Genomic DNA, 27,660 nt, shown 5'->3' on the forward strand with positions numbered 1-27,660 from the left:
AAAAAAAACTTTTGTCTGAGCTTGGTATGCTCGAAACTAAACAAAAACGTCAAGTCCATCGATACCTGCAGTGAATTACCTCGTGTTTGGAACACAATGTGTTACTCTTAATTTAAATGGTCTGAAAGTGAAGAATGAAAAACTTTTGATCAATCTTATGAAATTGAAATATCACATTAATATTTTAAAGTAAACTCAGGGTAACTCTTAAAGTAGGCCATGGAGGCCAAGGCCTACTGTGCCTATAATAGTTTTCCTGAACGAGGGCTCTGGGGGTGCAAGGAAGATTCTCCGGTTAGTTAGTCAGCCAAACGGAGAAACTCCAGTGTTTAGTTTTCAAGCACACTCGGTACTCATTTCATCGATCCATTGAAGGAATAAATATTAATGTTTTAGGAAATATATATTCCGATTCCGAATCGCTTAGGTGAATAATTTGCAAACAAGCTAATTCAATCGCTACAAAAAGATTGTAAATAATTTTAAAAAAAATACATGAAGTTAAATCACTTAAAGATTAATATTAGTATTTGTAAAACGCTTGAAAAAATTTTTAATGTATTATTTTGCTGTTACTTTTTCATAGAAATGCATAATTTAATACGAGAAAATGTGTAAACAAAACTAAATTTGATCATTCGTATCCTACTTTTAAAACCGTTTTTTTTCTTTTGAAATATTGTATAGATTTTTTCTTTTCTCTCTTCCTCCCCCCCTATATTTATCTCTTTATAGTAAATAAAAGTAAGGTTTCAGAGAAAATCTGGAAGGAAGTCTGTGGCGGACCTGCGTCCAGGAGACCCCATAGCACCTACAGCGTTGAAATTTTGTACAAAATTACTTCGAGCCACGGTGTTGTGCACCGGGGTTTTATTTTTTAAAATTCGAAATAGTTTTTTTGTAATTAATTTTTTAAGCTCAAAATTCGCGTAAATTGCCTATTATTGCCTATTAAAGGGCGTGAAAAATTACTTGCATATATTAATATTATATATCGTTGGAAAGGGTAGAATTTTCCGCGTTCTACGCAATTTGTTTCAATGCTCTAACTTAAATACGACGGGAGTTATTTGCGTTTTTAGCTCGAACCTTTTTAACCTTAGCTAAAATTTAGGCACTACTTTCTTTATTAAATCTATCAGTAAAAAGCGAAGGAATTTGTCCCACAGTTTTCTTTTTGACACCACTGGAAAGAGCGGCTTTTTTTACTCCAGAACTGACTCGACCAACGATCGAAAAACCAAGCTTGTATCTCCAAAGGAAAAAAAGTTACAAGCCGTTAAAAATCAAGTTCGAATAAATCTCATCTCCATTAAAATTATTGATGTTTTATTTGGCGTTGCCATAGTTACTTCTTTTCGATTCGCATGTTTCTTCTTTCTTGTTCACAAACTTTAAAGGTTTCGATTTTATCGGAAAAACTTAGGCTGAACTCAATTCAAGCCCTGAGCTGAAGAGCAAAATATATTACTAGAGACTACTGCAGTTTTGTACGTTAGAAAGCGACTTTTCTAACGTACAAAACTGCAGATTTGCAATGCTCAGAAGCCCCTTAGCCCTTACAACTCTGCAAGTTGGTACAAGTTATTCTGAAACCCGGGGAAGGGGTGCTTTTTGATTCAAAGAGCTCGTAATGCGTTTTTATTTTGTTTCTTTTTAATTGACGATTTAAATCTTCGCGAATCAAATAAGATTGCGAAGCAATCTTCGGGGATTGGTGAGCGTTAGCGAGCAGGGGGCAGAGCCCCCTAGTGTTATTAAAAAATCTTTATTTCTTTCGATTCTGACGTTTGAAAGTGCTTAGACTCTTGGTTTTACAATTTAAAGTGGTTTAAATGTCCTTATTTCCCCCAAATTCAATTTTATCTTTTGACTGAGATAAAAAGACTAATCTAATTTTAACTAATAAAAAGGGTAAAGATAATTTTAATCAACCAAACCGTGACTGACTAATTTGATTTTTTGTCTTATTATTTTCTCTTTGACCATTTGGCGTGCTTAAAAATCTTTAATTGACTTCTACTCGAGCTTTTACATTTATCTACTTGTGACATTATGAGTCATCAGATTATCGTATTTGGTCCATAAGCAACAGGGTTGGCCGGATTGGACCCAATTGGGTTGGACCCAAAGTTTTTTTTTTTTTTTGAAAAAACCCATTTAAAAAAACCCTATATTTAGCCCACTTTTGGGTTTTTTAAAATTTTCTGAGACGTTTTGAAAAAAATTAATTAATTTAAATACTTTCACAACTTAAACTTCTTTTTTATTTGTTCTTCACCACAGACAATGGACATAAACAATGAATTTTGAACTTTAATAGTATTTCTTAACTCTTAAGGGCATTAAAAAAAATACTTCAAACATTTTAATAAATATATTTAACTTTTTTCTTTTAACTGGTCAATAAATAACTCAAATTATCTTGACTAAGTCATTTGTCACGTCTGATTTTCTCAATATTTGTAGATTGTACAGAGGAAACTACTCTAGCTAAAAGGCTTTCATGTGAATTATTTTCTGCAAACCAACACGTCACAAATTTCGAATAAACAAGGAATATTTTTTTTAGAAATTAACAGGTTTTTCAAACGGTCAGACATAAAACAGAATAGGATGTACAGTATTTTCCTTATCTTACAAAAAAGTTTAATATTTCTTACTCTGTACACAGAAATAGAAAAACAGGCAACATAAAATTCAAAGAAATGTCTTAAGCTGGAATTCAGTAAAAAGAGATTTAAACTACTTGAGATTCTACAGTAGTTTTGCATAACAAAATGAAATACAATAAAGTAAAATGCAAAAAAAAAAAAAAAGTAATAAAAAATAAACAATAGACTCGAGAAGTAAGTTTGCCTTAACTGTTGGTAATCATGGAAACTAAAAAATCTAAAACTTCACCATTTTTGGGTTTCATCGTCTTTTATACTTTTCTTCAGAAAATGCTGAATTCTAACTAGTTTTCCAGCTTTTTTTACCCCAAGACAATTTTTGCTCTTTGTCCATATACTTACGCTACAATATGCTACAAGTACCCTACATTTTCCCTAAAAAAAGGTTTAAAAAACCCACATTTCTTTTTAAAACCCAACCTTAGTTTGGGTGTTTTGGGGTTTATTTGAAAAAACCCAAAAAACCCTGGGTCCATGGGTTTTTTTTAAAAAAACCCGGGTTTTTTGCCAACCCTAATAAGCAAGTGTGTACTAATTTTAACTAATAAAACCTGATTCTTTATTTTTGCCCTTAAAACTACCTTAAGTTTTTAATTTTATCGATTTTACTACTAATGCTTAAAAACTTTTATTTTCAGTAGATACCCTGACTTCATTTAGTATAGAACGCACTTCTTTCGCAATTTAATTGTTAGGTAAAATCCCAGCAAAAAACTTCTCTCAAGTTTAATTAGGGTAAAGGCATCAGTAACAGACAAGGGTCCAGTAACAGACAGCCGTAAGTTTAGATTGAAATAATAAGAGTTTTAGGCTAGTAAAACTGATGTTGCTGTGGCCCATGAATATTTTGCAATCGTCTAGTGTTAATCAGAGTGAATTTTATGAGACAATTGGTATTTACAAGGCAGTGGTGGAAGGTTATGAACAGCCACCACGAACTCTGCCGGTGTTTAATGTTCATTTGAATTTAATTAGGTTTTAGATCTAAAAATAAAGAAAGAAAAATTGAAGAGAAAAGGGATATTCTGTTTATTACTCGTCCTTTCCTCATCCTATCTGTTACTGGGTATCATCAGAATTGTCGGTGTCTGTTACTGGGGGTCGGATTTTTTTTTTCGAAATTTAGCAAATAACGAGCTGATGAGTGCATCACATGACTTCCTTTTACTCCAATTTAATGTCATTTTCTTATTATTGGCAGTTTTAATGTGATTCAATAGTTTACGCTCTAAAATATCACCAACAGTGACCAAATTAAAACCAGATTTTTAAAAAAAAATTTAAAAAATCGGCAAATTTGTTGCCAAGTTGGCGACAAAACTTGGCGACCAAAAGACTGGTGATATATCGCCGAGTGTCCGCCAAATTATAACACCACTTGAGTTTACATCGAAATTAACAATGATTTCCCCCCAAAAAGGGGCAAAAGACCCTCTTTGGAGCATCCGAATGCAACCAAAAAAGGAGGTGCACAACTAGGAGTCCACGTACCAAATTTAAACTTTCTAGGACATACCGTTTTTGAGTTATGCGAGATACATACGGACATACATACGTACATACAGACGTCACGAGAAAACTCGTTGTAATTTACTCGGGGATTGTCAAAATGGATATTTCGAGTGTCTGTACGTTCCTAGGCATATATCCACGTGTGGTCGGGTTGAAAAATAAACTCAACATTCATTCGGGGGTGAGCAAAATGGAAATTAAGGCTGATTTTTGAGTGAAAATTTTTTCGCGAATACAATACAATACAGTAAAAATAGAATTAACTAATTCGGAGGGTCTAGAAGCAGCCAAACGTTAGATGAGATGCAGTTGCATCAGAGAAAAATAGTTTTAAAAGTCTAAATACATTAAAATGTCCAGAAAATTGAGTTAGCTCGAGTGTCTTAAGCATGGCTGTTACTGGTGCCGTTACCCTAAGTTTTTCTGGATTATGAAAACTCGATCGAAAATTCCATTAAAATAATTTTTTATGCAATATTAAACTTTTGCAAAAGAAATAAAACAAATACTAAAAACAGAATTTCACTCATTTATTCTTAAAAGAGTAAGATCGAGTAAAAATCTCGATCTGATGTAAATTTTTAAATGCACTTTATTCTTTTATACTAGCCGCAGAAATCTGTTTGATAGATTCCATTTTATAAATTTATTCAGATTCAAAATTCATGTCTAGTTTTTTTCATTCTCTCTTCAAATAATTCAGTGGAATCCATCCTTTTAACATTTCCGTTTCTTTAGAAAATTCTGTTTAATATTGCCAGTTATGTGCGTTGCCAATAAAATTTTTACGGTTGTCACAATATTTCTATTCAAACTTTAAGTACTAAAACTTATTTCTCCATATTAACGATTACTTTCTCTGAAAGCTTTTTTTCCTGTCTTTTTTATAGTATGCAATACATTATAGCTAAAATATGGTAATGCTTTTTGGAAGCAATTTCCGTAACTATTTTACAAATCAAATAAATGCATTTTTAGATCACATGAGCAAAATGAAAAAAATGCCACTTCAAGGCGGATTTTAAGTTAGATGAAATTATATCGGGTTTCTACGGTTGTTAAAATTTATCAGGTAAAAGTGCTTTATTTTTTATTAAGTCATTTTCTTAAGTCTTTTAAATAACATTTTTGAAACTACTCCAAATTTCTAGTTTTGGTTTAAAGCTACTACTTAAATTGTTTTAGCGAGGCTTCCACCAATAGAGTTCGAGTAACTATAATTCCATTTTTTGTTTAAAATAGTAAAGTTAAGTCTGCTGTTTGAATCATTCTATCTAAAAAAAGTGTTATATTTATTTATTTTCATATTTTTTCAGAATGAGGAGAATTGTAATTTGTCCCTATGAATGCTTCAAAATGTATCTGTTTGATTTAATCAGTTTACATTTTAACCCGAGTTTGTCAAACTGTGTGCAGCCTAAAAAACCCGGGTGGGTTTTTTCGGGTGGGCCGACTTGAAGAAACCCACTATCTCAATAAAGTGTTTTTTTCCCTTCAAATAAAGAAAGCAATAGTTTTATTTCTATCAATTTCTTTTTTTTTTTTTTTTTGCATTGCTGGGAAAGCTTTGGTAATTTGATTCAAAACTGAGGTGCCTTAGACTTTTTCAAAGTGAGCCCGGGTTTTTGCAAACTCTGATTTTAACGCTTCAGGGTCATTCCACAAAAAAGTCAACCCTTTGTCCCTCACGTGACGGTTCATACATTTCATTAAAAAGTAATAATTTCAAAGTGTAATGACGAAATTTTTGCTTAAGAAATCACATATACGTTAGTAATTTGTTAAGCAGAAAAAAATTGTTAATATTTTAAAGTTTTATTTTTAATGAAATATATAAAGCGCTACATGCGGGACAAAATGGGAGTTTTCAGTGGAATGGCCCTTCAGAAAATATGAATTGCAATAAAATGTTTTATACTAGCTGCGTTGCCCGGTTTTGACCGGTAAATACAAATTGTGTCAAGTGTCGTATATCCAACAATCAGGCTTAAATTTAAAAAAAAAAAGCAAAATTTCCCCTCCCAAACAATGACGATAGATATTAAAATACTTTTGAGAAATTAAAATAAAATGAGAAAGAAGGATTTAAAAAGCGTAACCATGGAATCACAAAATAAAATAAGTTTAAGAATTGAAAATGAGAAAGATGGAAATGAACAATGGATTCAAAAAGCGTTACCGTGGAAACGCAAGATAAAATGGTTAAAAACTTGAATAGAGAACAGATATTTGAACTTCATTTAATTCGCTTGTAACTTTTTGTCTAAAGGAGATAGAGGGTTAAACTTTCGACCAAAGGTCGAGTTAAATCTGGAGTTAAAAAAGCAGCTCTTTCCAATGCTGTCAAAAAGAAAACTGTGCGACAATTCTTTCACTTTTTATTGATGGATTTAATGAAGAAAGTAGTGCCTAAATTTCAGCTAAGCCTAAAAAAATTCGAGCTAAAAACGTAAAAAACTCCCGCCGCAATCAAGTTAGAGCATTGGAACAAATTGCGCAGAATGCGGAAAATTCTTCCCTTTCCAACGATATATAATATTACTATTTGCGAGTAATTTTTCACCCCCATATTCGGGAATTTATGTGAAAATTGGGCCTAAATTGAAATAAAAAAAGAATTATTTATCGAGTTGTTTTCGAACTGGTCTGCAAACCTTCTCAGGACTTGAAGGAACAAATTATGAACATTTCATCGAAATCGGCCGGGTAGTTATCGAGTTTTGTGAGTTCAAACACACAGATGCTTTTTGGAGACTTCATTTTATACTATGTTGAGATAGTGCTGACGTTAATAGGTTCTTAAAGGAGCCTTAAGTCGTGGGGTTTATGTTAGCCTTCTAAAATAAATCAATTGCCTTGTTTTGTTTTGTTTTCTTTCTTTTCCCCAATAGATCAGTTTTTAAAAACGAATATATATATATATATATATATATATATATATATATATATATATATATATATATATATATATATATATATATATATATATATATATATATATATATATATATATATATATTTCGTCTCAAGATCTTGATAATTTCAAATCTTCGAATAGTTTTGTAGTTGAAAATTCAAAATACAAACCGTCTGGAATGGGGTGGTTTCCTTCAGTCAAAAGTACTCCTTTTTGTCACTGAAATTGAAACGTAAACAAATTTATCAAAAAAAATGGTCAGATCCTATGGTTTTAAGCATGCTCTTTCAGAAAAAAATACTTTTATAAAATTTTGGAAACGACCCCATTGCTGTGTAAGAATTGCAGACATAATCCTGGGTAGTTTTCTGTATCAAGAAAGAAAAAAATTTCTTTAACACAAGAACTCTTTATGACTTAATATCTTTTCTCGTGCTGAGGGGGAAAAAAGGTGGAATAGAATAACAGCACAATACAAGTAATAAAAATAAAATAACTGCTCAAAGATTTCGGATAGTAAAGTGTACACTGCAATCAAAATTGATTTTCACTTGATTTCTAACCGAATTCTATGTGTTATCTGAGTCGCTATTGTTAAAAATGGTGCAAAACGTAAACATACTCACCAAAACTGTTTAGTTATTGATGCCTAACTATTTATGCAGTACTCGTTACTAATAGACTTGTAACAGACATAATTTTAAAATTATCACTCTAAACTCTAATTTCATCTCCTTATAAACTGTATAAATACCATTCGTGAATCTGCATTTGGAATGATAGCGCAGCGGTGTGTGATTGGCTGTAGTATTGAGCGTTGATTGCTCATAGAATAGTCGCATCCGCTTCCAGAATTCGAATCGTGGGAGAAATTGCTGTTGCTGTCAATATATTTAGAATTTTCGAGTCCTTGTACGTAATTGGAGTGCAAATGCGTGCAAAGACAGTCGTCGTACAAAACACCCTACAACAGCCCGCCTCGCCCAACCTTTTTCTGTCCGTGGGCCACAACTCATATTAAAATCATTCGCAGATTCTGTAAGTTTTACAATATGTTTATAGATTTTGAAATTTGAAAGATCATCCAATAACATTTCTGCTCATTGTGAAGTTTTAAATGTATAGGATCCGAAACTCTGTTCCTTTTTTAAAACAAATATTGTTTAATATTTCTAAATTAACTTCCTCGAAGTATGCAGGACGGCTAATAGCTTTAAGAACAAATATTGTTATTTTTTAATTACTGAATTTATGCAAAATGTAATTTATTGTTTTACGAGGCAAACATTTAGTTTTATCAGGGGCACTCCCCCCCCAAGAGCAAGAACGCATCCCCCTAAATATAGCAACCCCCCCAAAGCAAGAGCCCCCCCCCAAAAAAGAGAAAATTGCCCCTCAAAACAACCCCCTTAAAAATTTCAATGGCCCAGTTTGCCCCAAGATGGGCTCCCCTAGTTTTTATTAACGTGCTTGATAACTTGGCTCAAATTTCTCGCTTTGAAAAAAAATTCTGTTTTTCTTTTGTGTCACTTTTAACTGAAAACCTTATGTGAAAATTTCAAAGCAAATGAATTCAAAAAAGCGTAATCATTGGTTTTTCCTTAACACTAATGACCTATGGCCAAAAGCAAAATTATGTGTCTCATATTTTTGTTTTTTCTATTTATAATGCAATTGATATAAATTTGAAAAGAAATTAAGTCTTAAATATAAAAAGCAATTTTACTGCAATTTGCGTCTGGGAGTCATGGATGTTAGTGAAATTAAGTAGTTTTTCAACACTGATGTGTATAATTTAGATCCACCTTTTGAATTTTAGTGCCATGTGGATAGCAAAAAATAAAAAGCTTCTACTCTTCATTCAAGCATTGCAGCAATAATTCATATGTATTGATAAGACCACTGTAGTAACTATCGTGATTTAGACAGTAAGACGAAGCTGTCAATTCAAAGACAATGCACCTAAGTACATTGTTTGTTACTTGGATTGAGGTGTCTAAAAGTTACGTTGAACAAATTCTACACAATCAACAAGTTTTTCCGAATGTATTGAGGAACGAAATATGATGCCTGCTGGCCTTAGGGGCTGCCCATAAATTATGTCGCATTTTTTTTCTCAACATTTTTGAACATTATTCTCCTTGCGTTGAATACTCTGCTGTATTACTATATTTATACTATATTGCTAACTATCTCTTTCTCGCTTTCATCATCATCAAGACATCAAAGCTTGAAAGTAACTGTAAGATATCCTGCTGTTGTTTTGAGGCGACTATATGCGCCCTAAAATTGAGTCACTTTAGGAAAAGTGTTACCTACCAAATTAGTTCTAGTAGATCACTCTTTTGATTTTAGGGGGGATCACTCTTTTGATTTTAGGGGATCACTCTTTTTAACTTTTGGGACTTGTAATAAATATATATGCAGCAGAACTTCTTTAATCTGAACTAATTGGAACCAAAGGGGCAGTTCGGGTTATCGGATCGTTCGGATTACAAAACATATTATACTTTTCACATGTCCTTTATATAACAACCGCTAGAACGTTGCTAAAATGGATCAAATGCGGCAGAGAGAAGCAAAGGGATCTAAGTGTCTCAGAAGTAAACAACTTTTTAGCGATTAACTATTGATACAAATCTTTTGAGAGTCCAGTATTAGTTGTTCTGAAATGTTTTTGGCCTTTTTTAAGCTTAAAAAGGATTTCAAGTAACAGAAAACTTGTATTTTCTGCAAAACAAACATTATTTTTGAATTTCAAAACAACAAAAAACACCCTTCTACTTTGTCCTACATAGCAAGAGAATAATTTAAATATGCTACAAAAAAAAAAAAAAAAAAAAAAAAAAGATGCAGATCGTAGTAGGTAGGTACTCTGGAGATATAACTTATTTCTTCTCCCAATCGAAAAAACATCAAAACTGACTTTAGATAAAGAGTGGCAACACCTAACTGTTCATAGAATACTTTCTGTCGTTCACACTGAAAGAAAAATATTAACTTGAAATTGATATTGAATTCAGCTTAATTGGTTGAAAAATAAAGAAATTAGAGAGATTTTCTGAATTCATGCCAAAACGGTGACTCCGAAAAATGATCAAAAATCGAATATTTGAAAAAATTCTCCAAAGCCTAATTTTAATTCAAAAAAATCTAAAAAATTAATTTGGGCTTTTCTCATAGATATCTATTTGTAAAAAAATAATATAAAAATTCAGAGACATGACAGCACAGCCGACTGTTTAATTTAGGCGATTTGACGTGGAATGACCCAGAAGAGATTCTTCATACATTTGCACTGATTATCTCAAAATTTTCAATTTTAGCTCTTACATCCTTTTTTTTCTCACTGTACTGTTGTATTAAAGAAAGAAATGCTTTGCAGTGTAAAATATTGTTTCTTTCATTAGTAGTACACAGAATATAAAGTATTACAGAAGGAAAAAAAATATCAAAAAACGTGCAATACAGTACAGTTCTGCACTACTGTGTATAATGCCAAAGTTTCAAATTTAAAAAAGTCGCTCATTTTCTTTTTCTGAATCATTGATGAACTAGGTCAGCATGCATTACATGTATTTTCATCTCGGCAGCTTTTAGATTAATGGACGTTCGGATTACGGGGTTTCGGATTTTAGAGGTTCTACTGTATGTAGTGTTTGTTTTGTGATGTATGTTGTGCAGGGGGGGGGGGCTCTTTTTTTTTTTGTCGGCCGCTGTACGTGCTGGTTAAGAAAACTTGTTACAAAGTTCAGAAAAGTGCAGATTTTTTTTTATGTACAATCTCCCTTGAAAACAGGTTTATTTAAAAAAAAAAGACATACACACATATAAGTTGAAGATGTCCATAAATTATGTTTTTAAGCGACCATTTGTGTTTCAGAAATTTTCCTCTTTCCCTTGTTTTCTATTGTTCTTCCAGGAAGTAATCGAGAAATTATTAGATAAATGTATGCACTTTGATCACATCCCGGCAATTTACAGCGAAGGTTCAAAATGGCAAAGTTGTAACTAAGAATGTTTTGAATCGTAAAATTTCCTGTTTTAAAATCTGCTCAACTCGGTGAAAAAATAAATTCCAACAAAGAGGGGATACATAATTATTTCGTCAGTTTTCCGTCACATTTTTCAAATTGTTAGGATATGGGTCAATGTATTTTAAATCTGTTTAAAATTTTGTTTTGCTGAAATTCTATAAAATGTATCATACAAAATGTTTTCCACGAGAAGTTTTCACCGAGATTTTTTTTTTAAATTCATTATTCAATGTCGAGTAATGATAAAACTCATGTATTTGTTGAACAAAAGATTTTACTTTTTGAAATCCATCTTTATAATAGTTTTTCTTAAAAACTTTTTCTGTAGTTGCAAAGTATGACAAGATTTTTAGCCGTTGGCAAAATAATCAATAATACTAGTCATTAAATTAATTGTTTATAAGGTTAACAAATTCAATTCAAGGCTGTAACTTAAGGAAGTACAGATTCATAGATTTTGGTTTTCGAAACTTTTTCTTGATCACCAGTTAAAAAACGTTTTAAAAAGATTTATTTTTCATAACAAACTTATTTCTTAATTATTCTTTCTTTTCCATGAAACGGGTTTATACTTTTGTTGGAAAACTCGTGAATTTTCAGTAGATTTTTTTTTTTTTTTTGCATCATTACTACTACGACTATACAAATGTGATCATTCTTTTAGCTGCGTTATAAAAATTTCTTTGTACTTGTAACTTAAAAAAAAAATAGATGCAGAAAACAGGGAAAATAATTACAAACACTTTTGAAAATGACAAAAAAAAAATCAGTTGTATTTATAAATATTTTTTTATGATAAAGAGAGCCTGTTTTTCTGCGTACCGCAAAATATTCCCTTTCTTCGATTGAACCTATTTTTCCTGAAGTTTCAGCCGCATGCAAGTGCGACATTAAGAATTTTGTTATTCTGTTCAGAGAGACGATGTTGCAGATGCTGCAAATATCGATTCTACAACTGCACTCTTCATCAGTGCGAGATTCAGAACTTTTATAAAAGTTTCCTGACGAACTTGACGCACTCTCTTGGCATCTTAAAAAGCTGGATTACGACTATGCCATCTTCGACTGCTCAGAAAATTTCGAAATATTCTTACCCTGCTTTATTTTGTGTCCTGAATTTTTCTTTTTTACACATGTTTAAAGTTGGTCTATTTTTACTTCCTTTTACAAAAAAGGAAGTATTGTATTCGCGAAAAAATTTTCACCCAAAAATCGGCCTTAATTTCCATTTTGCTCACCCCCAAATGAATGTTGAGTTTTTTTTTTCAACCTGACCACACGTGGATATGTGCCTAGGAACGTATAGACACCCGAAATATCCATTTTGACGGTCCCCGACTTAATTACAACGAGTTTTCTCGTGACGTCTGTAAGTACGTATGTATGTGCGTATGTGTGTATGTATGTCGCATAACTCAAGAACGGTAAGTCCTAGAAAGTTGAAATTTGGTACGTAGACTCCTAGTGGGGTCTAGTTGTGCACTTCCTTTTTGGTTGCATTCGGGTGTTTTTAAAGGGGTCTTTTGCCTCTTTTTGGGGGGGTTCTCATTGTTAATTTCGATGTAAGCTCAAGTGGTGTTATAATTTGGCGGACACTTGGCGATATATCGCCAGTCTTTTTGTCGCCAAGTTTTGTTGCCAACTTGATGACATTAAATTGCAGTAAAAGGAAGTCATGTGGATGCACACATCAGCTCGGTTTTTTTTTCTGCATTCCGTGCAATACCGCCATAAACGCAAACTACATAATTTTATAGTAGAAGGAAGTTAAACAAAGGTGTGGTTTTGACTGTTTAGATAATTCATTAATCTTAGCTGCGAATACGCTATAATATAAAACTTAAATTTGTTGTGGCTGTATTTTATTTCAAAGTCAAACACGTTAGCACTGCAAAACCTGCTTAAAATCAAAAATTAAAATACAGTGGCTCCCAAAAGTGTTCGTACACTTTGAAATTTTTCAGTAAAACCAAAATAACGCGAAACTGTATTCGAATATGAAGTCCAATATTTTTTCACATCATTCCTATGTCATTCTAAATAAAACCCTGTAGTTTTTTTAAAAATATTGACGGATCTTCTTTTTGAAATGGGTCAAAAAACGAAGAGACAGAGAAATAATACGCCACAAAATTCATCGTACACTCAAATATTTTCGAATAAATTCATGATTAAAATTATCATTTGTCGTTTTTTTATTATTTTTGCATTGTGTTGACCCTTAAAATTCATTTGGCTTTGATTTTTTGTTTATTTATTCCTTAATATTGCGCTTATTATTTTAAAATGGCTGGTATTCGTAAAAAAAAACCACAAACACCATTCGAAATTTGAATTTTTTCCTCACAGTAGCGGTAAATTGGTTTGAAATGTCTCTAAACTTAGTTTAATGTATTCCATTCTATAGTAAAGTGCTTGATAAAATACTTTAAAGAAAAGAATCGGACCGAAAACAAGGTAAGAAAAGGTCAACGAGCAAAGTTGACAAAGCGTGATTGGAGCTTTACAGTTAAAAATTTATGAAAATACATATTTGAGTGCTGTAAAAGTTTTTGCAGAGTTAAATTTAAATTTGTACATTTAATTTTCACCTAAAATTGTTCGCCAAGTTTTCTAATTAGCTGGATTAAATGGGCAGAAATTTTCTTTGCCGTGCGAAAAACAGAAAGCTTTCGCTTTTCGTCGCAAAATCAATGATAAATAAGCTCAAAACGTTTTGGAATTACGTCTTACTTACAGATAAAAATGAATTCAACATTTTTGGATAAACTGTTGCATAATTGTAAATATGAGAAAAAAATAGGAACCTTATCTTAAGAACTTAGTAGGACCAGGTAATCAGGACGGTGAAGGTGTTCTTGTGTGAGGGTGCATATCAGCATCAGGACTTGGTAGTTTGGAATTTTTTGCTGAAATAATGAATCATGCTGTTCATTTAAATATTTTGAAAACCAATTTTAAACTCTTTCCCAAAAATTTGGTTGTCGAAAACAACTTTTTTTTTTTTTTTAAAGTCAAGATAACGATAAGAAGCACACGGTTTTCAACGTTTGCGTCTAATGCCTCAACAATTGTCATAAAGTTTAAAAAACACCCCTTCAATCTCCAGATTTGAACTTAATGTAACATATTTAGAGATATCTGGAGGCTAGATTACGAAAATATGGCTTTGAAACGAAAATAGAGCTAGAAACGGTAAGACTCGAAGTATGGTTGAACACTTACTCAGAAATTACGCATAATAAGAAAGAAAAAAGAATGAAATCTAATCCCAGACGTTTAAAAGGTGTTGTTGATACTGCATGATATTCTACTAAATAATAACTTAATAAAAAGTTAGATTATTCAATAATATATAGACATTTTTAAAAGTATACGAAGACTTTTGTGAGATGAAATTTCCGGCACTTTTTGGTTTTTGATTTTTAAAAATTAAGTATTAATAATTTTTAAAAAACTTTTATATAGTTTTGATGAAAATTGATCTTAGATCTTGTAATTAATTACCTATTCCGAAATATACTAATCTAACCAATGCGTAGGGTCCTATTTCACTGAAAGTCGTAGGTGTACGAACACTTTTGGGAGCCACTCTTGGTGGTATTGAACTGGATGTCAAATTTTTTGCACACTCCAGCTGACCAGTCGTGTGATGATTATCGGGAGTGCAAACAACTTTTATGTATTTTTTTTTTTTTTTTTGAAGTGAAACTTATGCGAGGGCTTTGAAATTCGGATCCGCAAACTGTTTGAACGACGGAAGTGACGTAGTTCTTTTTTTTTTAAATTATTGCCAAATACGATGAAAAATAATAGTAATCATAATGTTAAAATACTTCCGCTTTTTAATTGTTGACAAAAACAATGAAAACGAATAGTAGTTATAAGACAAGTTTTGTCAATAAATTTAACAACTTAATTTCAGGGCTGAACTTAAACATTTTGAATTTTTCAAATAGTTTAGGTTTTCGAAGATTTTTTTGATTCAATTCAAGTGATCAGTTTAAAAGCGTAATGCACATTGCTTAAGTTCAGCCTTGAAATTAGTTTGTCAACTTTACCAACAAATTTGCCATTACTTCTATTTTTCATTGTTTTTGGCAGGAATTCGAGTATTGTTTAGTTTTTTCGTTGTTTATAATCTATTTCCTTCATTAATATGGACAATATTGTTGTAAATATGCCTAAGTTAGATGCAGAAAGAACAAGAGCTTTGCGTAAAAGAAGACGTGTGGGTGAAGTGACAGTTCAGAGTGTAAAAAAAGAAAAAAAAAAGGTTCACTTCCATCGTACGTTTGTCTTTACGACACACAATTTTTTTTTTCTTAAGGAAGATCTTCAGGCTTTAATACTTCGATCAGAAACAAGCACAGATGGTGCGTATTTCAAGAACTTGTACGATTGTGTTCCATTTTCATAAGATTTCGTTCTGTGAATGGTTTTTCTGCTGGATTAACAACAAGGAATTTTAATTTTGTTTTGAACAAACGTTTATAATGAATTTGTTTCCTAAACACAAGAGAGAGAAGAAGTTTTCGTTATAAGCATGAATTTGCTGCATAAAGAGCTTTTCATACGAATTTAAACAGAAACACCAACTAATATTAATTATTACTATTCTATAGTGATTATATTATCCTTTAAATCATTTTTTATGCTAATTTAAAAAAAAATATTCTGTAGGACAATGGTGCAAAATGTTATTAAATGAACAAACCAATGTTCCAAACAGCAGTAATAAAAACCTACTTTTTTAAAAACAATCTTTTACGGTTTCAAATGAAAATTCTAGGATAGGTGGTTGTTCTCACGATTGAACAAAATCCGTATAATATCTTCTCAAATATCTGAGTAGGCTGAAAGAAACTTTCCTGGCAGGAAACTACTTGATGAGAAACATTCCCGCTCAAAATTCCCCGCATCATTCATCTTTTGGCGCTGAACTGATCCTGAGCTTTTTCTGTCCGAAATAATATCTCCCGCAATATTATTTAATGAAAAGTATTGAAACTAAATCTATGTTCGTCCGTCTACAAGAAAATAACTGAATTTTTTAGAATAATATGAGTAAGAAAATTGCAAAGATCTTCTCTGCATATTTTCTTTTGAATATTATGAGCACAACGAGCCTTAGATATCCTAAGAGGGGAATGTGGGGCAAAGTGAAATGGTGAAATATAGTCAAACCCCGTTAACACGAACTCGCTTAACGCGGAATTTCGCTTAGCGCGAAATAAATGCCATTCCCCGTCAGATAAAGCTACAAATTAGTGTTAAATCAATCGTTTAACACGAAGAGGATTTAGGCGAAATCCCGCATAAGACGAAGAAATTTTTAAGGTTTTGAAGAAAAAGGGGAAAAGAAAATCCCCATACTTTTACATGAAATTATTGACGAAAGATCTGCACTTGAACGCAAGCGACATGGATGGCAGTGAGAAAATTCCTCTCCGTACGTAAGAAAATCGGGAAAACCACGTTGTTCAAGAAAGTGCGAAGTTTAGCTGTAGACTATTCTTACAGTAAAAATGCTTGGATGAACAGTGAAATCTTCAAAAAGTGGCTGTCAAACCTAGACATAAAATTTCATCATGGAAAAAAAGTCTAATTCTGGACACCTATTCTGCCCATGTAGAGGTTTAAGGTCTAAAAGCGATTAAGTGTTTTTTTACCCCTCAACATTGCAACCAAAAAAAAATCCAGTCTTGAGATCAAGGAAAAATCAGATGTTTGAAAATGCACTGTCGTAGAGAAATGATCGGAATAGCTATTGCCTCTATTTCGAATTACTTAAGTTGCTTACTTAAACGCTTGGGTGTACATTTTTGTACAAAGGTACTGGTTCCTATATTTTCTGAGACACAAAAAAAAAAAAAAAAACTTACACAAATTCCGGTAAACGTAGAAATTGGTTAACACGAAATATTTTGGTGTCCCCGTCGAGTTCGTGTTAACGAGGTTTGACTGTATTTACTCTACTTTCAGCGCCACCTACCTAGTAATATTTTAACAAATGTAGTAAGACATGTAGTCTATTCCAGTCAAGAAAATAATTACCTCTGAAATTGAGTGTAATATATGCTGCTGTCAGTCAAAAATTATTTTTGTTATTATTGAATGATACATTTGCTGTTATTAACATTTTAAATATTAATTGAGACCTGCTAGTATTCGATGCAGTATTTATTTGTTTAATATTAAGCTTATTTGTATTTTAAATGTTTTGTACAGTTAGTCAAGTGTATGCGGAGCAAAGTAAAATAGTCCATTTCCTTTACTTATTCAATCCTTTATCAAATCACTTACATATTCATTAATTAGTTCTTTCATCCATATTTCATCATTTAATAAGTTCCTTAATTATTCATTCATTCACTTATTTTCTTATTCATTCACTGTGTACTTTTTTTCACGTGTTAATTAATTAACTAATTAATTAATTCGTTTATCTTTTCATTTATTCTTTATTTTTTTTCTTTACTCATTTATTTGATCAAAAATATTTTTGACGATCGAATAGAAAATATTTCATTTGGAAAACTATTTTATTTTTCACTTTGCCCCATAAAAAAAAAGAAGGGAAAAATTTCCATCTTTTTTTTTTTTTTTTTTAAGGTAGAAATTTACTGCGAAAAATAAAAAATAATGTTCCAAGTTTAATTATAAAATATATTGTTCTTTATGTACCGTAATTTTCAGAACATATTTCCAATTCGTTCATTTAAAAAAAAGTAAGTAATCTTAACTATTTCACTTTGCTCCACATCCCCCCCCCCCCCCATTTGCGATTTATTTCTTGTCCTCCAAAAAATCGGATCCATTAGTATTGTTGGAAAATTTAGTAATCTGTCTTTTTTTTTTTAACATTTATATGGTATAATGTACTCGGAAACATTTTTAACGCCTACTCATTCAAAATCGGAAAAGAGCCCCAGAAATGTAGCCCAGCGTATATTCACGCTTTGTATTTTAAATAAAGTTTTAACATTATAGAAATTGGAAGCGCGGGGGGGGGGGGATTCCGAATTTTTAAGAAAAGTTATTACAAATACATTTGAATGTTTTGTCTGGTTTTTTTTTTTTTTTTTGAAATACAAAATCTCAACTATTATAAACGTTATAAATTTAAATAGTACGCATTTATTCGTTTTCTGCCATCCCCCATTTGATCCTGTAAAATTATTATTATTTTTGTTATACAATTGATCTATTATTGTCTTCTTTCTTTTTGTATGTTTCACTGCCCTAAAAATGTCAAGGAGCATAGTATTTGCTCCCTGAAAAAACTCTAGCATTATTTCTGTATTTATACATCAATATAATTTATTAATAACTTGATTATACTGACAAATTTTCTTTTCCTTTTTAGGTAAGTAAAGAAATTGTTTCTATTCGGGCTCGGTAAGAAATATTTATTGTTATGCCTATATTCTGTTGCCGAAATTGTGTTGGTGGTATGAAAACTAAGAGAGCATTTTAAAGCTATTTTTGGCGACGTTAGACAAGAGAGGGAAGCATTTTGAGTTGTTTTATATTGCATAGCAGACTTCAAAAAAAGTTCTGCGTATGTGCTTTTATTAGTATTTATTTGATTTTACCGTTTTTGTGTGTGTGTGTGTGTGTTTCGGAGGTGGTAAAAACGATATGTTTCACAGGGCAACGAATACCAGTTCTTATGATGGTATATTAACACCAAGTGGGAAAATACCTGTCTAATCCAGCATTAATAAAAATAATCCTTAGGGCATCATAGTAGCAATAACTTGTAGAGTATAAGCAGACCAGTGGATTTATGTATGCAATATGATTATCTATGGCAACATTATGGCTTTCTGGTGTATATATACCCTGCTTTTCTCTTTTCAAGATTGCATATTTGTCCTTAAGTTTATTCCAACTTAATGACACTTATGGGTGACTTTAAGTTTCTTGCCATTGAGTCAAGTACAAGGTGTATTCCGAAAGTAATGCAGTTGAATTTCCCGGGCCACTCTTATTGGTCGGAGTGGAATCGAACTTCTTGGGTTCGGTGGGGGCGACCCTAAGGTTTTTCGGAAAACCGGTCTCAGTGTTCTCCGAGCTGTGGGAGTGGTCGGACGTCAGTTAATGTTAACCTCTGCGCAGCGACCGTGTCACGGAAAAAATGGTACGCAATTGAGTTTTTTTTGTTAAACCAACAAAATTTCTTGAGGAGACTAACAAAATGATTCGTGAGGCTTATAGGGACTGTTCTCTGTCCTACTCGCAAGTTTTGAGGTGGTAAAAAACGTTTAGAGAGGGCCGGGAAGAGGTTCAAGACGAGCACCGCTCTGGGCGGCCGTCAACCAGCAAAACCGACAACAATGTGACTCGTGTTCGTCAATTGTTGGACTTTGACCGTCGATTGACTATTAAGATGATTGCCAATGAATTGAACATGTCGTCTTCTGCTGTGTTTCGCATTGTTACTCAAAATTTAGCGATGAGGAAACTGCGCCAAGTTCGTGCCGAAGCGCCTTGCCACAATGCGATGCGAGTCCGCGAGTTCCTGGCTAAATACCGGATGAAAACGCTGTGCCAACCCCCTCTATAGTCCTGACATCGCCCCGGCAGACTTCTTTTTGTTCCCTCGGATAAAAGTAGACCTGAAAGGAACTCGTTTTTCATCCATAGAAGATATCCAATCAGCCGTGACGAAGACCTTGGAAGAGGTCCCCCAAAACGCCTTTCAGGGCACTTACCAGTCATGGTAGAGACACTGGAAAAAATGTGTAGAGGCCCAAGGACATTACTTTGAAGAATAAGTGTTTGTGCAAATCTGTTCAATAAATTACTTTAATAAAAAATAATTGCATTACTTTTGGAATAGACGCTATATTTCATTTTATATGAATGATTCCGTTGTTCCATTTTGTGAGTGTCTTAGCCCCATCACTTTTTTCTCAACCTGGATATTAATTTGACAGGGCTTGTTGTACATGCTTTCATTGCAAGAAATTCTTACTGTAGTTAAAGCGATTGAAACTTATTTTCTGCTCTTCCGGAAGTTGAAGCATGATTTTCTGAATTTAGTGATGGTTATGAAAAGAAACGGATTAGTAGGCAAACAACCCAGTAAACCGCTATTAATGCTTAAAAGTTGTGTTTTCAGCTAGGGAAAAAAAATACACCACAACATGTGATATTTTTTCTTTTTATGATGCTATCTCAATTTTAAAATACCTTATAAAATTTCGGGCTTACTTCTATCGCCTCGTTTCGTCGGTCTTCATCATAATTACATATTTTCCCAAACATATTATGTAAGCATTTAATATGTGTACTCGGAGCTTTTGTTTGAATAATGAAATATATTTGCAGCATGTTACTAGAACAATTAGAGCAATAATTTCTCACTTAGAAGCACATTAGCTTTTGTTATATCGCGGAGAGAGGAAAATGCATTTCTTTGAAAAGACATAAACTAAGACGAAAGGAAAGTTCTGACTAAAATTTATTTAATGATAGATAAAGGAAACTAAACAATACGGCAACTATTGATAAAATCAAGATCGTTTATAATCGTGATCAAAACAACTCGGAGATTTGATCTCCAATTGTATTATCTGATTAAAACCTGCAAGTAAATCGATTAAACTGTAACTTCTCCGTTTAATTTTATTCCTTTTGACATTCTTGGTTGCGGCTCAGGAAAAAAAAAAACACTCCGGGAAAATAGCCACGGCGGAAAATAATTTCTTTTCCCCATTATTCCTCCTCCACACCAACGATGAGGCCTTAGATTTGACCTTCGCGCACTCGCCAAATTTGGCGCCGAATCGATTTCCCACCTTGGCAGCCTCCTCCGCTCGTTTCCCGCCAATCTGGCACACGCAGTAAAATGATGCCGGATCCTTATCGGTAGCGATGAAGCGTTGATATAGCAGAACGACCGGCCTAATGAATTGACTGTACAAAACACTCTCAGCTGCAAACGCCTGACCAATTCTTGTTCCATGTTTGCTTCATTTTTTGTTTCTTGACCCAATCGAGAACTGGAGTGTTCGCTTACCTGTCCCGTAATTGGACTGAAAAACCACAGAAAGAGCAGTCCATCAAACTAAAAGGTTTGGTTGTGATTTAATAATTCATACTGCTCTTTTCGTTATTAATTTCTCTCATGGCTACTTTATTACTGCTGGTAGACAGGTGCCTTAAGTATGGAATTTATCAATGTTAATCTGTTACTACTGAAATTGGGCAATATAATTACCTGCTCTTAAATCGAGAGTGACGCTTATTATTGACTTTTCGTTATTGTTTTAATAGCCGGCGTTGCCAAAATTGCTTTCACCAGTGAACTGGTAATCAAAGCAATTTAGGGGGAGTAAAGATGATCTCTTTCACAAAGGAATGTTAAACAGGGCGGGGGGAGGTTTCCAATGATTCGGGCGTTCGGAATAAGCAATGCAGTAAAGTTTGACCTTTTCGTTTCCAGTGTAGTTGACCTATTCCCAATTTGAAGAACCTTAAAAAAAGTTTCAAGTGTTCTCCGGAGCGCAACAAGGAGGAGGACAACCCCCCAGAACCCTTGGTTTCAACACTGTTGCCAATCTTAGTATGGTTATTCTAAAAAAATTACGGACTTTTATGACAAAAAACCTTTCCCAGAAGGTCTGGTCCACATTGAAGAAACCCTGATATTAACCCTTTTCAGTGTGTTCTCAGGAGCGCATCAAGGAGGGAGCCAGCCTCCCAAAAACTCTTGGTTTTAGCGCTATTGCCAATCCTAGTATGATAATTTATATAAATGTACAGACTTTTGTAACCAAAAAACCTCCCTCAGTAGGTAAATTCTTGTTGCACTAGGGAGTGTTGTACATGTTTTAAAAAGTTGTCAAAAACTTGTCAATCAAAAGTATTGCATGCCATTGTTGTTTAATTAATAGACCACACTAACTGGCATAATTGAGGTGTTACACTTACTAACTTTTGACGACTGTTGCTTATTTCTTTACTTACTTACTTCTTTAATTACTAACTTTATTTCTGGTCCTGAGAATGACTTGTATTTTTTTCATTGACCCCAGGTTTTTTCGGAAGTTGAAAATTTCAATTTTGGAAAAGTTAAAGAAAGGAAGGAATAAACCAAAAAAAAATTAATTTGAATTTTGCCATTTTGAATTCAAATTATGTTTTTCGCAATCACGTGTGTATGTAGGCGTGTGTGTTTGTGTGTGGGGGGTTTGTGTGTAGGGGGGTATGTTTGTGTTTGTGTGCAGGCATGAGTGTGTGGGTAGTTGTGTGTATGTGAGTGTGTAAGTGTGTGTGTGTATGTGTTTGTGTATGTGTGTGTAGGTATATGTATGTGCAGTGCTCCCAAATGGTCCGCTTTTCCCGCCAAAGTCCGTTTTTTAGGGTAAAGTCCGCTTTAGACCGCTTTTTAACATTTTGGTCCGTTTAGTCCGCTTTTGTATTGTTTTTACTAAAAAATCAGATTTTAAAAATTTTCATTACATTAAAAAATACTGTGTGCGGACTTACGTTAAGCCCGAACACGCTGCCGCGGCGCCGTTTTTCTATTGAACTTGACTTTCTGGTATTATTTCGCTTCAGATTTACGTCATTACTCCTCTTATGGAAATCTAGCAAATGGAGAAGTTTGGGGGAAGAGTTATGACGTGAAATCAAAGCATTTTGCTACCGATATTTTTCACGGGTTCGTACGCACTTGAAAAAAATCAAGAATGTTTCATCAGTGCAATTTTCTGAACTTGTGTTCGATATGTAGCATCGCGAAAAATTACTTCCTGTGTTTGCGAGTTCAATCTTTTTGCATCTTGTTAATATTTTGATGTTTTTGACAATCAGAAATTTCTTTAACATTCAGTAACTTAGATTAGCTTATTTTATGTTTAATTACAATAGATAATAAACTTTTTTTTTCGGAACCATGATAACATCAAACTTTCTTGGACTTCGCCGAAAATAGCTTGCTGGGTTTTGAGATTTCAATCTCTTTGCATCTTGTAAATATTTTGATATTTTTGGTAATCAGAAGTTATTTTGACACACTCCACCACAGATTAGCTTATTTTTTGTTTAATTTTAATAGATAAGAGACTACTTTTTTTTTCGAAACCATGGCAACATTGAACAACTTACTCGCACTTCGCGATCTTTTTGCATCTTGTTAATGTTATGATATTTTTAGCAATCGGAAGTTATTTTGACATAACACCTCCTTAGATTAGCTTATTTTTTGGTTAATTTTTAAAAGACAATCAATTTTTATATTTTTGGTACCATAGCAACATTGAACTTTCTCGCACTTCGCGGAAGAGTGCTTGTCGTGTTTGAGATTTCAATCTTTTTGCATCTTGTTAATAATTTGATATTTTTGTCAGTCAGAAGTTATTTTGACACACTCCACCGTAGATTAGCTTATTTTTGCTTAATTTTAATAGATAAGAGACTACTTTTTTTTCAAAACCAAGGCAACATTGAACTTACTCGCACTTAGCGGAAAATTGCTTGTCGTGTTTGAGATTTCAATCTTTTTGCATCTTGTTAATATTTTTGATATTTTTGGCAATCGGAAGTTATTTTGGCATACGCCACCATAGATTAGCTTATTTTTTGTTTAATTTTAATAGGTAATAAACTACTTTTTTTTTTTCGAAACCATGGCAACATTGAACTTACTCGCACTTCGCGATCTTTTTGCATCTTGTTAATGTTATGATATTTTTGGCAATCGGAAGTTATTTTGACGTACGCCATCATAGAATAGCTTATTTTTTGTTTAATTTTAATAGATAATAAACTTTCTTATTTTTGGAACCATAGCAGCATTGCACTTACTCGAACTTCGCGAGGAATTGCTTCTTGTCTTTGAGATTTCAATCTTTTTGCATCTTGTACATATTTTGATATTTTGCGCAATCGAATGTTATTTTCACATCTGCTATCCTAGACTAGCATATTTTATGTTCAATTTTAGTCATGTTTAGTTTTAGAGAATATATATATATATATTTTTTTTTTTTTTTTGAAATTATGCCAACAGTGAACATACTTCACGAAAACTTGATTCTCTTGCGCAAGATTTCAATCCCTTTTGCATGTTGTAATTATTTTAATATTTTTTAAAATTGGAAGCTGTTTTGACATGTGCTACCTCAAATTTTTTTATTTAATTTTATTTTTAAAAACTAAAAATCTTTGTATTCCTATTTTTTTAAGTATTCATAATGACTATTTTCAATTTGAAAATATAGCTCTATGAACCTAAACTTACACATTTTTACATTAAGTTATCCAGTAAAAGCAGGCTCAAATTTACATTCAGTGTATTTATCGCTTAAGCAGCATTTGTATATTTTTAGGTATGGTGACTTTAATAAAAAAAATTTCTTTCTCACTAATTTTTATATGTACTTGAAGACAGTTACAATATTTTTTTGGTGCCCGAACAAATAATACATACATATGAAGAAATGATTTGGATACTTAGCATACTAATAAATGATTTGCAAACCTCTAATATTTTTGAACTTAGTCAGTTAGTAGCATAGCCAGAAATTACCTCCTGCTTTGGTGTTTGGTCATAAACTCTCATATGTATATAAACTTACCATATTTTGGCTGGAAATATGTGTAAAAACCAAGGGCTGTGGAGGGGGAGGGGGACCTCCTGGCCTCCAAACTATATCTTCTTGTTTTGCGTTACCTTATATCAAAATGAATTCTCTTTAAACTGGTTATGTGAAAAATTTTGTAAACTACTATGTACTAAGGTGTTTACAGTAATAACTGTAACTAAAAGGTCTTTATTAGGTATGCACTGATTGATCGGTCACTTGGGTGATTATTTTTAACTAGCCAGTTTTTACCTAAGTAGTAGAAAATTTATTTTACAATTAAAGTTACTCTGGAAGATGGTTAGTCACATGCTTGCTTGTCACTCCTCCCCCCCCCCCCCCATCCAAATGTTTGTGTGAATAATATAATTCAATGGATAAGAAGTTCAGATGTACAGAAGGTGATAAGGATTTATCATTAAAGATCATTATTTTGGTTAATTAACGAATTATCTTCATGTATTTATTGCCAGGCAGCTAATTTGCCTTTTGGTGCTACCCTGGGTTTAACTATGAATGGTCCTCCCAAGGTCCTCTTTTTAATCCTAACTGGTCCTCTTTGGTCCCCTTTTTGATTCAAAGCGGTCCTCTTTTACCCTTTTCTATGGCTAAAATGTGTTGGGAGCCCTGTATGTGTGTGTATGTGTTTGTGTGTAGGTGTATGTATGTGTTTGTGTGTAGGTGTATGTATGTGTTTGTGTGTGTATGTGAGTGTGTGTAGGTGTATGTATGTGTGTGTATGTGTTTGTGTGTAGGTGTATATATGTATAAGTGTGGGTGGGTAGGTTCGTGTGTGTATGCGTGTAAGTGTAGGACATTGAAGCAACCTGGAGACGGTTTTCGCTAGAGGAGCAGCATCGTGAGGAGTCGGTCAGAGGTCTGCAGAGGGTGATGGCGGGAAAATAAAATCATAGGACATCAAAACAGTCAAATGAAAGCAATAAGCAATCGTGATTGCTCAAAAAAAAAAAAAAAAAAAATAAATAAATAAATAAAAATACGTGCATACATTAGTTTCTGCTCTTAGAGAAGCCCTATATAACGAATCTATGACTATAACGTAATAGCTTCAATTCTCCTACACGTTATATTGTGTATTTTTATTACAAAATTTCGGCGATAAAGAAATTTTTATTTGGTTCCTTTGATTTCGCCATAAACAGGCGCGACTGTGTTACATAATTGGTTCTTTTTACAAGACTTTTCTTTTCACGACCGCAGTTTTTGCTCTTTTAGTTTTATCATTTTTTTACACAAACTTTTTAGATGAGAGTTTAGAGCATGAACCCGAAGAACGTGCACAAACAGATTTGAAAGAAATCAATTGCAAGAGTTTTTAAAAAGTTTGAAAACAAAGTTAAGTTCTTTCTTTTATCTCAACCCTTCTGATCTTTTGTAATTCGATTTTTTTTTCTTATATCAATAATGTTTTTGAAAGCAAAGCCACGAAATACTTTTTTTCACCCACAAATGTATTCTCTTCTTCTCTGTTTTATTTAGTTTTGTTCTCCCTTTTAAAAGGGTGGAATGGAAAACTCTCACGTTTTTCATTTCCGTAAGTGTTTTTATGATTTTAGCTACATCTTAAAATCGGATCTCAAGTTTCCCAATTTCGTATTTTATTTACTCATTTTATTTGTTGAAAAGCTTTTAAAAATATATTTGGCTTGTACTTTAAACACATATAGCGTTGTTATCTCTGGGTTTCGGAAAACTTTCACTGAAAGTTCATTAAAAAATTTCAATTTCTAATAAGTTGAAACCAACGTTTACAAGCTTTTCCGCTTAATTACAACTGTGGGTGTTTTGTTGTTAATTACTCAAATTTATCTTCGTGTTTGTTTGTAACGACCGCTGCCATGTCCTATACAGAAATTTTCATATTTTAGACCCTACAAATAAATTTAGTTTAAAAAATAAAATTTTAAATTACAATAATGATGAAAATGTTAAATAAACGTGAGGAGACTTCAAATTAATCACAAGCTTATTTGAGTACTAAATTAAAATAAAAAATTAACAGAAAAAAAATATTGTCACAAATTAAATATGATTAAGTGAGACAATTGCTCTCTAAATAACTTTTAAACTTTACCAGAAAAATATTTGAAGATAATTTTATTCTGTGCTGATTATAACATAATTCTATGCGGTTCAATGTTTTCTTTCCTTCTACGATTCTAGAATGTCACCCAAAATGAGTTCCTGTGTCCCTTAGACACGTGCGTCTTGCTTAGTTAGCTATTTGCAGCTTAGTTGAATTTGAGGATTGCAATCCTGTAAATGTGGCTTTATTACAATGACACCATCACTGCAGTGAAATCTTCCGTTGACCATTTCGTCAAACAAATATATCGACTTTCGCGTCTTGGCTTCGCCATTAGTGGCTTAGCCAACTTCAAGAATAGCTACCCTGTTAATATCGCTTTGTTGCATTGACAGTATCACTGCAGTGAAATCTTGTGCAGGCTACTTCGTCAAAGAAATAGTACATTTAATTTCACTAATCGCATTGCTTCGCCGGTAGTTGCTTAGCTAATTTGAGGATCGCGATCCTGTAAATATGGCTTTATTACATTGACACCATCACTGCAGTGAAATCTTCCGTTGACTATTTCGTCAAAGAATTATATCGACTTTCGCGTCTTGGCTTCGCCATTAGTGGCTTAGCCGACTTCAAGAATAGCTACCCTGTTAATATCGCTTTGTTGCACTGACAGCATCACTGAAGTAAAGTCTTGTGCACTGTAGTAAAATCTTCGTCAAAGAAATAGTAAATTTAATTTCGCTAATTGCGTTGCTTCGCCATTAGTTGCTTAGCTAATTTGAGGAGCGCGATCCTGTAAATATGGCTTTATTACATTGACACCATCACTGCAGTGAAATCTTCCGTTGACTATTTCGTCAAAGAAATCTAT

General features: G+C 32.9%; 1 protein-coding gene across 1 annotated transcript in view; it reads left to right on the forward strand.

The window, feature by feature from the left end:
- Positions 1 to 219: 219 nt before the first annotated feature.
- LOC129233551 (PH and SEC7 domain-containing protein-like) overlaps positions 220 to 27,660 on the forward strand; it is a gene marked incomplete at its 3' end in the record, with an annotated part of 119,670 nt that continues 92,229 nt past the window's right edge. Inside the window, exon 1 of the mRNA XM_054867561.1 lies at positions 220 to 294. Within this exon, the coding sequence (XP_054723536.1) occupies positions 220 to 294 (75 nt within the window). The remainder of the gene's footprint in view (positions 295 to 27,660) is intronic.

The sequence above is a fragment of the Uloborus diversus genome, unplaced genomic scaffold (assembly GCF_026930045.1).
Source record: "Uloborus diversus isolate 005 unplaced genomic scaffold, Udiv.v.3.1 scaffold_518, whole genome shotgun sequence".
In the NCBI taxonomy this organism is placed as follows: Eukaryota; Metazoa; Arthropoda; class Arachnida; order Araneae; family Uloboridae; genus Uloborus; species Uloborus diversus.